Source organism: Notothenia rossii (assembly GCF_949606895.1).
Source record: "Notothenia rossii genome assembly, chromosome: 3".
Taxonomy (NCBI): Eukaryota; Metazoa; Chordata; class Actinopteri; order Perciformes; family Nototheniidae; genus Notothenia; species Notothenia rossii.
Window position 1 is genome coordinate 95,935,876 of NC_136901.1, and position 16,456 is coordinate 95,952,331.

General features: G+C 44.5%; 1 protein-coding gene across 1 annotated transcript in view; it reads left to right on the plus strand.

Moving 5' to 3' along the window:
* The first annotated feature begins 1,124 nt into the window (after window positions 1-1,124).
* Window positions 1,125-16,456, plus strand: part of abca1b (ATP-binding cassette, sub-family A (ABC1), member 1B) — a 103,348-nt gene continuing 88,016 nt past the window's right edge. Inside the window, exons 1-3 of the mRNA XM_079668401.1 lie at window positions 1,125-1,258; window positions 9,679-9,759; window positions 16,389-16,456. The exon at window positions 16,389-16,456 is cut by the window's right edge and continues 26 nt beyond it. Coding sequence (XP_079524527.1) covers window positions 9,694-9,759; window positions 16,389-16,456 — 134 coding nt within the window. The 5' untranslated portion in view covers window positions 1,125-1,258; window positions 9,679-9,693. The remainder of the gene's footprint in view (window positions 1,259-9,678; window positions 9,760-16,388) is intronic.

Below are 16,456 nucleotides of genomic sequence, written 5' to 3' on the forward strand. Positions count from 1 at the left end.
TCTCCAGTTTATGCATTTGAGTGACTTGCAGTTAAAGCTCGACATTCAATTCAAAACCTTTATTGATCCAGGTAAAATCCTATTGAGATCAATGATCTATTTTTCAAGGGAGACCTGCAGCAGTAGGTTCCACATGAAGACATCAAAACATAAACAACAGAACAACAAAACGACATCATACAGCAACATGTACAGGGATTACAATTTACATATCTATCCACCTGTACAGGTACCAACAGCATCTGACTGTGGAGCATCCAACCGAGCTTTAAAAACATGTAGTGGTACCAGCTTGGTCATTTTACATTCTTTTTGCAGACTGTTCCAAGTTAGTGGAGCTGCACATCTAAAAGCTTTCTTCCCTAAGACAGTCCTAGCACTTGGCACATTTAATAAAACCACAGCATGAGATCTCAGGCAATAAGTACTTTCAATTTGCCGAGAGATCAGGGAGCAGATATAAGATGGTACTTTATCCAACATGGCTTTGTAAATGAAAATGTACCAGTGACTGAGCCTCAGTACAGGAAGTGATGGCAGAACCTCCTTACAGGGTACAGTGATGAGTAAGTGCTTTACAGTTTGTCACAAATCTCAGTGCACTGTGATAGCAAACCTTATTGTGGTGTAATTATATATCCAAAGCAGTCAGAAGTCAGAAAATCATTAGTGATGTTTAACCACTCAGAAGACAGCACATCAAAATGAACACATAGGGACCTTTCAGAGAGGTAGTTCATCTTCTACATATAATAACGGACAAAGTAAAGAATGAAGTGTAGGCTATGTTTAAATGTTCGGAATTTGACCGTGTATGATGGTCCTCTTGAGTTGCCGTTCAGCCAATGGCGTACAGCCATTGCTCCGTTTTCATGTTTTTTTTAACATGTTTTTCACAAACATTTTCACACGCTAGGAGTATAGGAATACTTCAATTCGGTTCGTCATGATCTGTAGATGTGATTTGCCCCCGAGCACCCCGAGGTAAATTAGCGTACAGCCAATCACAATGCGTACAATGCGTGACGTCATTGGTAAGAGATGGACCCTGAACACATCGTGTACCGACACCGGGCATTGGATCTTGAGATCTTAAAATTGAAAGTTTCTCACCGGAAGCAGCAGTGATTGCAGAGCTTTATTGTGAAGTTCCTCACCGGAAGCAGCAGTGATTGCTTGTCTCCTGGAGGCTGTCGGTGCAGCTGCAGACGATCAGACGCTGCAGGAGGAGGAGGACCCTGAACGCAGCACGGACAAGGTAGATCACCTTTCTTTATTCTTTACTCCTTTATTCTTGACTTCTTTCTCTGCCCTGCTGCTCTCCTCTCTCTCGAACCTCTTGAGTCTCTTTCCTCCTCCTCCTCCTCACCTGGCAGGTGTCTCAGGTGTTTCTGTGTTTCTGTGTTTCTAACTCTGAGTTAAAGTTTGAATCGGATCCGAGGCTGCGATCAGAGGAGACATGAATGAACAGGAAAAGTGTCTTTAAAGTGAGACTAATGAGAGTTTGTAGACTCACCTGGGGGTCACTCGCTGCATGGACCCGAGCATAGTGCATGTGAGCAGCCGCTGCATGGACCCGGGCATAGTGCATGTGAGCAGCCGGTGCATCTCACAGAGAGGGGCTGTTTCATTATTACATTATTTATATTTTAAAGTTTATAAAAGAGAGGATTACAAATATGTTAAGAGAGGAATTATTTAAAAAGCACGTTGGGATCACTTTGAGCAATGAGAGGTGCTCTACAAATCACATGGGTTATTATTCATATTAATAAAACATTATTGACCTAAACGTTTTTTAAAGAGAGAATTTTAGATTTACATTTTGAGTGAGAATTAAAACACACACACACACACACACACACACACACACACACACACACACACACACACACACACACACACACACACACACACACACTCACTCTGATCAATCAGCAGCAGATAAGGAGATGATCTCATCAGTAACGTGAACAGACAGAAAGGCGTCTCTGAAACCTGAACCAATAAATCAAGTTTATAAAGTGTATTGATCCTGACGATTTCTGAAACACCAGGAATATTTTAATGTTTGTTGAAAAACTGGAGCTTCTAAACGACAGCTGGAGTCTCTGTGTCTCTGCGTCTCTGTGTGATGTGTCTCTGTGTGTGATGTGTCTCTGTGTCTCTGTGTCTGTGTGATGTGTCTCTGTGTGTGATGTGTCTCTGTGTCTCTGTATCTGTGTGATGTGTCTCTGTGTGATGTGTCTCTGTGTGTGATGTGTCTCTGTGTCTCTGTATCTGTGTGATGTGTCTCTGTGTGATGTGTCTCTGTGTCTCTGCGTCTCTGTGTGATGTGTCTCTGTGTCTCTGTGTGTGATGTGTCTCTGTGTCTATGTGTCTTTGTGTCTCTGTGTGATGTGTCTCTGTGTGCTGTGTGATGTGTGATGTGTCTCTGTGTGATGTGTCTCTGTGTGATGTATGATGTGTCTCTGTGTGATGTGTCTCTGTGTCTCTGTGTGATATGTCTCTGTGTCTCTGTGTGATGTGTCTCTGTGTCTCTGTGTGATGTGTCTCTGTGTGATGTGTCTCTGTTTGATGTGTCTCTGTGTGATGTGTCTCTGTGTCTCTGTGTCTCTGTGTGATGTGTCTCTGTGTGATATGTCTCTGTGTGATGTGTCTCTGTGTCTCTGTGTGATATGTCTCTGTGTGATGTGTCTCTGTGTGATGTGTCTCTGTGTGATGTGTCTCTGTGTGATATGTCTCTGTGTCTCTGTGTGATATGTCTATGTGTCTCTGTGTCTCTGTGTGATATGTCTCTGTGTCTCTGTGTGATGTGTCTCTGTGTCTCTGTGTCTCTGTGTGATGTGTGATGTGTCTCTGTGTGATATGTCTCTGTGTGATGTGTCTCTGTGTAATGTGTCTCTGTGTGATGTGTCTCTGTGTGATGTGTCTCTGTGTCTCTGTGTGATGTGTCTCTGTGTGATGTGTCTCTGTGTGATGTGTCTCTGTGTCTCTGTGTGATATGTCTCTGTGTCTCTGTGTGATGTGTGTCTGTGTGATGTGTCTCTGTGTCTCTGTGTGATGTGTCTCTGTGTGATGTGTCTCTTTGTCTCTGTGTGATGTGTCTCTGTGTGATGTGTCTCTGTGTCTCTGTGTGATGTGTCTCTGTGTCTCTGTATGATATGTCTCTATGTCTCTGTGTGATGTGTCTCTGTGTGATGTGTCTCTGTGTGATATGTCTCTGTGTCTCTGTGTGATGTGTCTCTGTGTGATGTGTCTCTGTGTCTCTGTGTGATGTGTCTCTGTGTCTCTGTGTCTCTGTGTGATATGTCTCTGTGTGATATGTCTCTGTGATGTGTCTCTGTGTCTCTGTGATGTGTCTCTGTGTCTCTGTGATGTGTCTCTGTGTCTCTGTGTGATGTGTCTCTGTGTCTCTGTGTCTCTGTGATGTGTCTCTGTGTGATGTGTCTCTGTGTCTCTGTGTCTCTGTGATGTGTCTCTGTGTGATGTGTCTCTGTGTCTCTGTGTCTCTGTGATGTGTCTCTGTGTGATGTGTCTCTGTGTCTCTGTGATGTGTCTCTGTGTCTCTGTGATGTGTCTCTGTGATGAGTCTCTGTGTCTCTGTGATGTGTCTCTGTGATGTGTCTCTGTGTCTCTGTGATGTGTCTCTGTGATGTGTCTCTGTGTCTCTGTGATGTGTCTCTGTGATGTGTCTCTGTGTCTCTGTGATGTGTCTCTGTGTCTCTGTGATGTGTCTCTGTGATGTGTCTCTGTGTCTCTGTGATGTGTCTCTGTGATGAGTCTCTGTGTCTCTGTGTGATGTGTCTCTGTGTCTCTGTGATGTGTCTCTGTGATGAGTCTCTGTGTTTCTGTGTGATATGTCTCTGTGTCTCTGTGATGTGTTTCTGTGTCTCTGTGTGATGTGTGATGTGTCTCTGTGTGATATGTCTCTGTGTGATGTGTCTCTGTGTAATGTGTCTCTGTGTGATGTGTCTCTGTGTGATGTGTCTCTGTGTCTCTGTGTGATATGTCTCTGTGTCTCTGTGTGATGTGTGTCTGTGTGATGTGTCTCTGTGTCTCTGTGTGATGTGTCTCTGTGTGATGTGTCTCTTTGTCTCTGTGTGATGTGTCTCTGTGTGATGTGTCTCTGTGTCTCTGTGTGATGTGTCTCTGTGTCTCTGTATGATATGTCTCTATGTCTCTGTGTGATGTGTCTCTGTGTGATGTGTCTCTGTGTGATATGTCTCTGTGTCTCTGTGTGATGTGTCTCTGTGTGATGTGTCTCTGTGTCTCTGTGTGATGTGTCTCTGTGTCTCTGTGTCTCTGTGTGATATGTCTCTGTGTGATATGTCTCTGTGATGTGTCTCTGTGTCTCTGTGATGTGTCTCTGTGTCTCTGTGATGTGTCTCTGTGTCTCTGTGTGATGTGTCTCTGTGTCTCTGTGTCTCTGTGATGTGTCTCTGTGTGATGTGTCTCTGTGTCTCTGTGTCTCTGTGATGTGTCTCTGTGTGATGTGTCTCTGTGTCTCTGTGATGTGTCTCTGTGTCTCTGTGATGTGTCTCTGTGATGAGTCTCTGTGTCTCTGTGATGTGTCTCTGTGTCTCTGTGATGTGTCTCTGTGATGTGTCTCTGTGTCTCTGTGATGTGTCTCTGTGATGTGTCTCTGTGTCTCTGTGTCTCTGTGATGTGTCTCTGTGTCTCTGTGTCTCTGTGATGTGTCTCTGTGTGATGTGTCTCTGTGTCTCTGTGATGTGTCTCTGTGTCTCTGTGATGTGTCTCTGTGATGTGTCTCTGTGTCTCTGTGATGTGTCTCTGTGTCTCTGTGATGTGTCTCTGTGATGTGTCTCTGTGTCTCTGTGATGTGTCTCTGTGATGTGTCTCTGTGTCTCTGTGATGTGTCTCTGTGATGAGTCTCTGTGTCTCTGTGTGATGTGTCTCTGTGTCTCTGTGATGTGTTTCTGTGTGATATGTCTCTGTGTCTCTGTGTCTCTGTGTCTCTGTGATGTGTCTCTGTGTCTCTGTGATGTGTCTCTGTGTCTCTGTGTCTCTGTGATGTGTCTCTGTGTCTCTGTGATGTGTCTCTGTGTCTCTGTGTCTCTGTGATGTGTCTCTGTGTCTCTGTGATGTGTCTCTGTGTCTCTGTGTCTCTGTGATGTGTCTCTGTGTCTCTGTGATGTGTCTCTGTGTCTCTGTGTCTCTGTGATGTGTCTCTGTGATGTTTCTCTGTCTCTGTGATGTGTCTCTGTGATATGTCTCTGTGTCTCTGTGTCTCTGTGATGTGTCTCTGTGTCTCTGTGATGTGTCTCTGTGTCTCTGTGATGTGTTTCTGTGTCTCTGTGTCTCTGTGATGTGTCTCTGTGTCTCTGTGATGTGTCTCTGTGTCTCTGTGTCTCTGTGATGTGTCTCTGTGATGTTTCTCTGTCTCTGTGATGTGTCTCTGTGATATGTCTCTGTGTCTCTGTGATGTGTCTCTGTGATGTGTCTCTGTGTCTCTGTGATGTGTCTCTGTGATGTGTCTCTGTGATGTGTCTCTGTGTCTCTGTGATGTGTCTCTGTGTCTCTGTGATGTGTCTCTGTGATGTGTCTCTGTGTCTCTGTGATGTGTCTCTGTGTCTCTGTGATGTGTCTCTGTGTCTCTGTGATGTGTCTCTGTGATGTGTCTCTGTGATGTGTCTCTGTGTCTCTGTGATGTGTCTCTGTGTCTCTGTGATGTGTCACTGTGATGTGTCTCTGTGTGATGTGTCTCTGTGATGTGTCTCTGTGTCTCTGTGATGTGTCTCTGTGATGTGTCTCTGTGATGTGTCTCTGTGTCTCTGTGATGTGTCTCTGTGTCTCTGTGATGTGTCACTGTGATGTGTCTCTGTGTGATGTGTCTCTGTGATGTGTCTCTGTGTCTCTGTGTGATGTGTCTCTGTGATGTGTCTCTGTGCCTCTGTGTCTCTGTGATGTGTCTCTGTGTCTCTGTGATGTGTCTCTGTGATGTGTCTCTGTGTCTCTGTGATGTGTCTCTGTGATGTGTCTCTGTGTCTCTGTGATGTGTCTCTGTGATGTATCTCTGTGATGTGTCTCTGTGTCTCTGTGATTTGTCTCTGTGTCTCTGTGATGTGTCTCTGTGTCTCTGTGATGTGTCTCTGTGATGTGTCTCTGTGTCTCTGTGATGTGTCTCTGTGATGTTTCTCTGTGTCTCTGTGTGATGTGTCCATGTGTCTCTCTGTGTCTCTGTGTCTCTGTGATGTGTCTCTGTGTCTCTCTGTCTCTGTGTCTCTGTCTCTGTGTCTCTGTGTGATGTGTCTCTGTGTCTCTTTGTCTCTGTGTCTCTGTGTGATGTGTCTCTGTGATGTGTCTCTGTGTCACTGTGATGTGTCTCTGTGTCTCTCTGTCTCTGTGTGATGTGTCTCTGTGTCTCTGTGATGTGTCTCTGTGATGTGTCTCTGTGTCTCTGTCTCTCTGTCTCTGTGTGATGTGTCTCTGTGTCTCTGTGATGTGTCTCTGTGTCTCTGTGTCTCTGTGTGATGTGTCTCTGTGTCTCTGTGATGTGTCTCTGTGTCTCTGTGATGTGTCTCTGTGTCTCTCTGTCTCTGTGTCTCTGTGTGATGTGTCTCTGTGTCTCTGTGATGTGTCTCTGTGTCTCTGTGATGTGTCTCTGTGATGTGTCTCTGTGATGTGTCTCTGTGTCTCTGTGATGTGTCTCTGTGTCTCTGTGATGTGTCTCTGTGATGTGTTTCTGTGTCTCTGTGTCTCTGTGATGTGTCTCTGTGATGTGTTTCTGTGTCTCTGTGTCTCTGTGATGTGTCTCTGTGATGTGTCTCTGTGTCACTGTGATGTGTCTCTGTGTGATGTGTCTCTGTGATGTGTCTCTGTGTCTCTGTGTGATGTGTCTCTGTGATGTGTCTCTGTGCCTCTGTGTCTCTGTGATGTGTCTCTGTGATGTGTCTCTGTGTCTCTGTGATGTGTCTCTGTGATGTGTCTCTGTGTCTCTGTGATGTGTCTCTGTGATGTATCTCTGTGATGTGTCTCTGTGTCTCTGTGATGTGTCTCTGTGATGTGTCTCTGTGTCTCTGTGTGATGTTTCTCTGTGTCTCTGTGTGATGTGTCCATGTGTCTCTCTGTGTCTCTGTGTGATGTGTCTCTGTGTCTCTGTGATGTGTCTCTGTGTCTCTCTGTCTCTGTGTCTCTGTGTGATGTGTCTCTGTGTCTCTCTGTCTCTGTGTCTCTGTGTCTCTGTCTCTGTGTGATGTGTCTCTGTGATGTGTCTCTGTGTCTCTGTGATGTTTCTCTGTGTCTCTCTGTCTCTGTGTGATGTGTCTCTGTGTCTCTGTGATGTGTCTCTGTGATGTGTCTCTGTCTCTCTGTCTCTGTGTGATGTGTCTCTGTGTCTCTGTGTCTCTCTGTGTCTCTGTGATGTGTCTCTGTGTCTCTGTGTCTCTGTGTGATGTGTCTCTGTGTCTCTGTGATGTGTCTCTGTGTCTCTGTGATGTGTCTCTGTGTCTCTCTGTCTCTGTGTCTCTGTGATGTGTCTCTGTGTCTCTGTGTGATGTGTCTCTGTGTCTCTGTGATGTGTCTCTGTGTCTCTGTGATGTGTCTCTGTGTCTCTGTGTCTCTGTGTGATGTGTCTCTGTGTCTCTGTGATGTGTCTCTGTGTCTCTGTGATGTGTCTCTGTGTCTCTGTCTCTGTGTCTCTGTGTCTCTGTGATGTGTCTCTGTGTCTCTGTGTCTCTGTGATGTGTCTCTGTGTCTCTGTGTCTCTGTCTCTGTGTCTCTGTGTCTCTGTGTGTCTCTGTCTCTGTGTCTCTCTGTCTCTGTGTGTCTCTGTCTCTGTGTCTCTGTGTCTCTGAGCTGCAGAGCCTCACTCATTCAGATCATTATAGTCAAGCTTAATTATTTAATGTTTTAGCGCGAGTGTTAAAGCTATCACAAAGTGTGAAGTCCGTTTACACACACACACACACACACACACACACACACACACACACACACACACACACACACACACACACACACACACACACACACACACACACACACACACACACACACACACACACACACACACACACACACACACACTGTATGATTAGTTGTATCTTCTGTTGACCTGCAGGATTTAGCTAACTGCTTATATGTTTTTAAAGAAGTTGTTTTCTTAACTTGTCAGTATTATAATGACTATTTCATAACTTTATTTCTCCTCATTGTTATAACTTATTTATCTGTATGTGTTCATGTTTATATTTATAGTTTATTCTCACTTTTAGTAGGTGTTTTAATTCTTACTTTAAAACAATTAGAATCATAATGTTCACCAGCTGCTAACTGCTAACAGCTAGAAGCTAACTGCTAACAGCTAGAAGCTAACTGCTAACAACTAGAAGCTAACTGCTTACACAGTCTGTGTGTCCATGTTCCCTCGAGCAACCGGAGGGGCTCAGGCGGGGACCGTTAGCTTCTCTGAGCTAATGGCTCTGTTTGAATGAGCTGTAGCATGTAGCTACAGTCCATTTATCATTACTGCTAACAGCTAGAAGCTAACTGCTAACAGCTAGAAGCTAACTGCTAACTGCTAACAACTAGAAGCTAACTGCTAACAGCTAGAAGCTAACTGCTAACTGCTAACAGCTAGAAGCAAACTGCTAACAACTAGAAGCTAACTGCTAACAGCTAGAAGCTAACTGCTAACTGCTAACAGCTAGAAGCTAACTGCTAACAACTAGAAGCTAACTGCTAACAGCTAGAAGCTAACTGCTAACTGCTAACAGCTAGAAGCTAACTGCTAACAACTAGAAGCTAACTGCTAACAGCTAGAAGCTAACTGCTAACTGCTAACAACCAGAAGCTAACTGCTAACGACTAGAAGCTAACTGCTAACAGCTAGAAGCTAACTGCTAACTGCTAACAACTAGAAGCTAACTGCTAACAGCTAGAAGCTAACTGCTAACTGCTAACAGCTAGAAGCTAACTGCTAACAGCTAGAAGCTAACTGCTAACAGCTAGAAGCTAACTGCTAACTGCTAACAACTAGAAGCTAACTGCTAACAGCTAGAAGCTAACTGCTAACTGCTAACAGCTAGAAGCTAACTGCTAACTGCTAACAGCTAGAAGCTAACTGCTAACAACTAGAAGCTAACTGCTAACAGCTAGAAGCTAACTGCTAACTGCTAACAACTAGAAGCTAACTGCTAACAGCTAGAAGCTAACTGCTAACTGCTAACAGCTAGAAGCTAACTGCTAACAGCTAGAAGCTAACTGCTAACAGCTAGAAGCTAACTGCTAACTGCTAACAACTAGAAGCTAACTGCTAACAGCTAGAAGCTAACTGCTAACAGCTAGAAGCTAACTGCTAACAACTAGAAGCTAACTGCTAACTGCTAACAGCTAGAAGCTAACTGCTAACAACTAGAAGCTAACTGCTAACAGCTAGAAGCTAACTGCTAACTGCTAACAGCTAGAAGCTAACTGCTAACAACTAGAAGCTAACTGCTAACAGCTAGAAGCTAACTGCTAACTGCTAACAGCTAGAAGCTAACTGCTAACAACTAGAAGCTAACTGCTAACAGCTAGAAGCTAACTGCTAACTGCTAACAACTAGAAGCTAACTGCTAACAGCTAGAAGCTAACTGCTAACTGCTAACAACTAGAAGCTAACTGCTAACGACTAGAAGCTAACGTTGTGTGTGTGTGTGTGTGTTTTTCCTGCAGAGACACACGGCGGACATGTCTGTCTCTACACAGCTGGGCCTTCTGCTGTGGAAGAACTTCACCTACAGACGCCGACAGACGGTATGTAGAACCCTCTGAGATCAGGTTATCTGTAGAACCCTCTGAGATCAGATTATCTGTAGAACCCTCTGAGATCAGATTATCTGTAGAACCCTCTGAGATCAGGTTAGAACCCTCTGAGATCAGATTAGAACCCTCTGAGATCAGATTAGAACCCTCTGAGATCAGATTATCTGTAGAACCCTCTGAGATCAGATTATCTGTAGAACCCTCTGAGATCAGATTATCTGTAGAACCCTCTGAGATCAGATTATCTGTAGAACCCTCTGAGATCAGGTTAGAACCCTCTGAGATCAGATTAGAACCCTCTGAGATCAGATTATCTGTAGAACCCTCTGAGATCAGGTTAGAACTCTCTGGGATCAGGTTAGAACCCTCTGAGATCAGGTTAGAACCCTCTGAGATCAGATTATCTGTAGAACCCTCTGAGATCAGGTTAGAACCCTCTGAGATCAGATTATCTGTAGAACCCTCTGAGATCAGATTATCTGTAGAACCCTCTGAGATCAGATTAGAACCCTCTGAGATCAGATTAGAACCCTCTGAGATCAGGTTAGAACCCTCTGAGATCAGATTAGAACCCTCTGAGATCAGGTTAGAACCCTCTGAGATCAGGTTAGAACCCTCTGTAGAACCCTCTGAGATCAGGTTATCTGTAGAACCCTCTGAGATCAGATTATCTGTAGAACCCTCTGAGATCAGATTAGAACCCTCTGAGATCAGATTAGAACCCTCTGAGATCAGGTTAGAACCCTCTGAGATCAGATTAGAACCCTCTGAGATCAGATTAGACCCCTCTGAGATCAGGTTAGAACCCTCTGAGATCAGATTAGAACCCTCTGAGATCAGGTTAGAACCCTCTGAGATCAGATTAGAACCCTCTGAGATCAGGTTAGAACCCTCTGAGATCAGGTTAGAACCCTCTGAGATCAGGTTATCTGTAGAACCCTCTGAGATCAGGTTAGAACCCTCTGAGATCAGGTTATCTGTAGAACCCTCTGAGATCAAGTTAGAACCCTCTGAGATCAGGTTATCTGTAGAACCCTCTGAGATCAGATTAAACCCCTCTGAGATCAGGTTAGAACCCTCTGAGATCAGGTTAGAACCCTCTGAGATCAGATTAGAACCTTCTGAGATCAGATTAGAACCCTCTGAGATCAGATTAGAACCCTCTGAGATCAGATTATCTGTAGAACCCTCTGAGATCAGGTTAGAACCCTCTGAGATCAGATTAGAACCCTCTGAGATCAGGTTAGAACCTTTTGAGATCAGATTAGAACCCTCTGAGATCAGATTAGAACCCTCTGAGATCAGATTATCTGTAGAACCCTCTGAGATCAGGTTAGAACCCTCTGAGATCAGGTTAAAACCCTCTGAGATCAGATTATCTGTAGAACCCTCTGAGATCAGATTAGAACCCTCTGAGATCAGATTAACTGTAGAACCCTCTGAGATCAGATTATCTGTAGACCCCTCTGAGATCAGATTAGAACCCTCTGAGATCAGATTAGAACCCTCTGAGATCAGATTAGAACCCTCTGAGTTCAGATTATCTGTAGAACCCTCTGAGATCAGATTAGAACCCTCTGAGATCAGATTAGAGTCCTCTGAGATCAGGTTAGAACCCTCTGAGATCAGATTATCTGTAGACCCCTCTGAGATCAGATTAGAACCCTCTGAGATCAGATTAGAACCCTCTGAGATCAGATTAGAATCCTCTGAGATCAGGTTAGAATCCTCTGAGATCAGGTTAGAACCCTCTGAGATCAGATTATCTGTAGAACCCTGTGAGATCAGATTAGAACCCTCTGAGATCAGATTAGAACCCTCTGAGATCAGATTAGAATCCTCTGAGATCAGGTTAGAATCCTCTGAGATCAGGTTATCTGTAGAACCCTCTGAGATCAGATTATCTGTAGAACCCTCTGAGATCAGATTAGAACCCTCTGAGATCAGATTAGAGTCCTCTGAGATCAGGTTAGAACCCTCTGAGATCAGATTAGAGTCCTCTGAGATCAGGTTAGAACCCTCTGAGATCAGATTATCTGTAGACCCCTCTGAGATCAGATTAGAACCCTCTGAGATCAGATTAGAACCCTCTGAGATCAGATTAGAATCCTCTGAGATCAGGTTATCTGTAGAACCCTCTGAGATCAGATTATCTGTAGAACCCTCTGAGATCAGATTAGAACCCTCTGAGATCAGATTAGAGTCCTCTGAGATCAGGTTAGAACCCTCTGAGATCAGATTAGAGTCCTCTGAGATCAGGTTAGAACCCTCTGAGATCAGATTATCTGTAGACCCCTCTGAGATCAGATTAGAACCCTCTGAGATCAGGTTAGAACCCTCTGAGATCAGATTAGCAGAGCTGCCAACATACACGATTTTGGCGTAGCAGATACGATTTCCAGGCCCTAATTACGCCGCTACGCTTGACTTGAATATCCTACGCATTACCTAACAAATCGAAAAATGAATCGGTGAGCTGGCAGCCTCGTGCATGTGTTGACATCCAACCAGCACTAAAGCTCACATATAAGCCGTTTTATGATTCGTCCCTTGCGTTGGCAAAGAGCCAATAGGATCGGCTGTACTTCTTTTTTGTAATGCCCTCACTACTGTTACCAGGATGCTATGCTGTTTTGGCTCCCGCTGTTGATGAAGAATTCTATTCATGTAGACCAGTGCCGTGCGGTGAGGTTCGTAGCTGGCTTTCAGAGTCAGATAGGCCTATGTGAAAAATATGTGAAGTCAATAGAGTATATTAAAACATACCCGTACTTTTCGGACTATAAGCCGCGCCTTTTTTCCCATTTTTCGACGCTGCGGCTTATATAACGGTGCGGCTAATCTATGGATTTTTAAAGCTAACGGCCACCGCCTTTAACTCTATGGGCTCTATGGCCGGTCCGCGGACCCCCACCTTTAAGCGGCGGGTTCCAGCAGGAAAAGCTGGAGGTCGGAAAAGAGTGAGACAGGTAGCGCGCAAAAGTAAAAGTGGAACCGAGAGTGGTACGAGAGACAGAACGAGAGCAAGACAGACAGACATTACGAGAGCGAGACAGTTTGTCCCCGTACCACTGGTTGAAAACCGCTGCTCTAGATCACTGCCGGTACGTGCTCTGGGAGCGCACCGTTTAAGTTTGAAAGTTGAAAAGTTTGTGTGTCTGAAACACTATGTGATACAGTACAGTTTACACAGCACAGTACATGTTCTGTAGCTACTATTGCAATAAATGCTAACACTTTTATTAATCCTGTGAGGGAATTGCACATGTTATAGCAGCAGGGTGATAGGAAAAGGAATAGGGAACTATATATACACATACAATTTACAGTAAAATAGAAATAGTTGAATACAAAAGATAAATAGAAATAAGTAAAGTAAAAATGAAATAAGGGGGCATTCTGGGGGCTTCGGCGGACCTCGGACCCCCCGCCGGAAAAAAAATTGCCTTCCTCCGCTCGGCATGCTACTACTTTCTATAACACAATGTTGGCAGCTCTGGATTAGAACCCTCTGAGATCAGGTTAGAACCCTCTGAGATCAGATTATCTGTAGAACCCTCTGAGATCAGATTAGAACCCTCTGAGATCAGATTATCTGTAGAACCCTCTGAGATCAGATTAGAACCCTCTGAGATCAGGTTAGAACCCTCTGAGATCAGATTATCTGTAGAACCCTCTGAGATCAGATTAGAACCCTCTGAGATCAGATTAGAACCCTCTGAGATCAGGTTAGAACCCTCTGAGATCAGATTAGAACCCTCTGAGATCAGGTTAGAACCCTCTGAGATCAGATTATCTGTAGAACCCTCTGAGATCAGATTAGAACCCTCTGAGATCAGATTAGAACCCTCTGAGATCAGATTAGACCCCTCTGAGATCAGATTAGAACCCTCTGAGATCAGGTTAGAACCCTCTGAGATCAGGTTAGAACCTTCTGAGATCAGGTTAGAACCCTCTGAGATCAGATTATCTGTAGACCCCTCTGAGATCAGATTAGAACCCTCTGAGATCAGATTATCTGTAGACCCCTCTGAGATCAGGTTAGAACCCTCTGAGATCAGATTAGAACCTTCTGAGACCAGATTCGAACCCTCTGAGATCAGGTTAGAACCCTCTGAGATCAGATTGGAACCCTCTGAGATCAGATTATCTGTAGACCCCTCTGAGATCAGATTATCTGTAGAACCCTCTGAGATCAGATTATCTGTAGACCCCTCTGAGATCAGATTAGAACCCTCTGAGATCAGATTGGAACCCTCTGAGATCAGGTTAGAACCCTCTGAGATCAGATTGGAACCCTCTGAGATCAGGTTAGAACCCTCTGAGATCAGATTGGAACCCTCTGAGATCAGCTTAGAACCCTCTGAGATCAGGTTAGAACCTTCTGAGATCAGGTTAGAACCCTCTGAGATCAGATTATCTGTAGACCCCTCTGAGATCAGGTTAGAACCCTCTGAGATCAGATTATCTGTAGACCCCTCTGAGATCAGGTTAGAACCCTCTGAGATCAGATTATCTGTAGAACCCTCTGAGATCAGATTGGAACCCTCTGAGATCAGATTATCTATAGACCCCTCTGAGATCAGGTTAGAACCCTCTGAGATCAGATTAGAACCCTTTGAGATCAGATTGGAACCCTCTGAGATCAGGTTAGAACCCTCTGAGATCAGATTGGAACCCTCTGAGATCAGGTTAGAACCCTCTGAGATCAGATTATCTGTAGACCCCTCTGAGAACAGGTTAGAACCCTCTGAGATCAGATTAGAACCCTCTGAGATCAGATTATCTGTAGACCCCTCTGAGATCAGGTTAGAACCCTCTGAGATCAGATTGGAACCCTCTGAGATCAGATTGGAACCCTCTGAGATCAGATTAGAACCCTCTGAGATCAGATTAGAACCCTCTGAGATCAGGTTAGAACCCTCTGAGATCAGATTAGAACCCTCTGAGATCAGATTAGAACCCTCTGAGATCAGGTTAGAACCCTCTGAGATCAGATTATCTGTAGAACCCTCTGAGATCAGGTTAGAACCCTCTGAGATCAGGTTAGAACCCTCTGAGATTAGGTTAGAACCCTCTGAGATCAGGTTAGAACCCTCTGAGATCAGATTAGAACCCTCTGAGATCAGATTAGAACCCTCTGAGATCAGGTTAGACCCCTCTGAGATCAGATTAGAACCCTCTGAGATCAGGTTAGCACCCTCTGAGATCAGGTTAGAACCCTCTGAGATCAGGTTAGAACCCTCTGAGATCAGGTTATCTGTAGAACCCTCTGAGATCAGATTATCTGTAGATCCCTCTGAGATCAGATTAGAACCCTCTGAGATCAGATTAGAACCCTCTGAGATCAGGTTATCTGTAGAACCCTCTGAGATCAGGTTAGAACCCTCTGAGATCAGATTATCTGTAGAACCCTCTGAGATCAGATTAGAACCCTCTGAGATCAGGTTATCTGTAGAACCCTCTGAGATCAGGTTAGAACCCTCTGAGATCAGATTATCTGTAGAACCCTCTAAAATCAGATTAGAACCCTCTGAGATCAGGTTAGAACCCTCTGAGATCAGATTATCTGTAGAACCCTCTGAGATCAGGTTAGAACCCTCTGAGATCAGGTTATCTGTAGAACCCTCTGAGATCAGATTATCTGTAGAACCCTCTGAGATTAGATTAGAACCCTCTGAGATCAGGTTAGAACCCTCTGAGATCAGATTATCTGTAGAACCCTCTGAGATCAGATTAGAACCCTCTGAGATCAGATTATCTGTAGAACCCTCTGAGATCAGATTAGAACCCTCTGAGATCAGGTTAGAACCCTCTGAGATCAGATTATCTGTAGACCCCTCTGAGATCAGATTAGAACCCTCTGAGATCAGATTATCTGTAGAACCCTCTGAGATCAGGTTAGAACCCTCTGAGATCAGGTTAGAACCCTCTGAGATCAGATTAGAACCCTCTGAGATCAGGTTAGAACCCTCTGAGATCAGGTTAGAACCCTCTGAGATCAGGTTAGAACCCTCTGAGATCAGGTTATCTGTAGAACCCTCTGAGATCAGATTATCTGTAGAACCCTCTGAGATCAGATTAGAACCCTCTGAGATCAGATTATCTGTAGAACCCTCTGAGATCAGGTTAGAACCCTCTGAGATCAGATTAGAACCCTCTGAGATCAGGTTAGAACCCTCTGAGATCAGATTAGAACCCTCTGAGATCAGATTAGAACCCTCTGAGATCAGATTATCTGTAGAACCCTCTGAGATCAGATTAGAACCCTCTGAGATCAGGTTAGAACCCTCTGAGATCAGATTAGAACCCTCTGAGATCAGATTATCTGTAGAACCCTCTGAGATCAGGTTAGAACCCTCTGAGATCAGGTTAGAACCCTCTGAGATCAGATTAGAACCCTCTGAGATCAGACTAGAACCCTCTGAGATCAGATTAGAACCCTCTGCGATCAGGTTAGAACCCTCTGAGATCAGGTTAGAACCCTCTGAGATCAGACTAGAACCCTCTGAGATCAGGTTAGAACCCTCTGAGATCAGATTAGAACCCTCTGAGATCAGGTTAGAACCCTCTGAGTGTGTGTGTTATATAAACACAGATCTTTGTGTTCGGTTCTTCAGCTGCAGCTGGTGGTGGAGATCGTCTGGCCGCTCTTCATCTTCTTCATCCTCATCGCAGTCAGACTCAA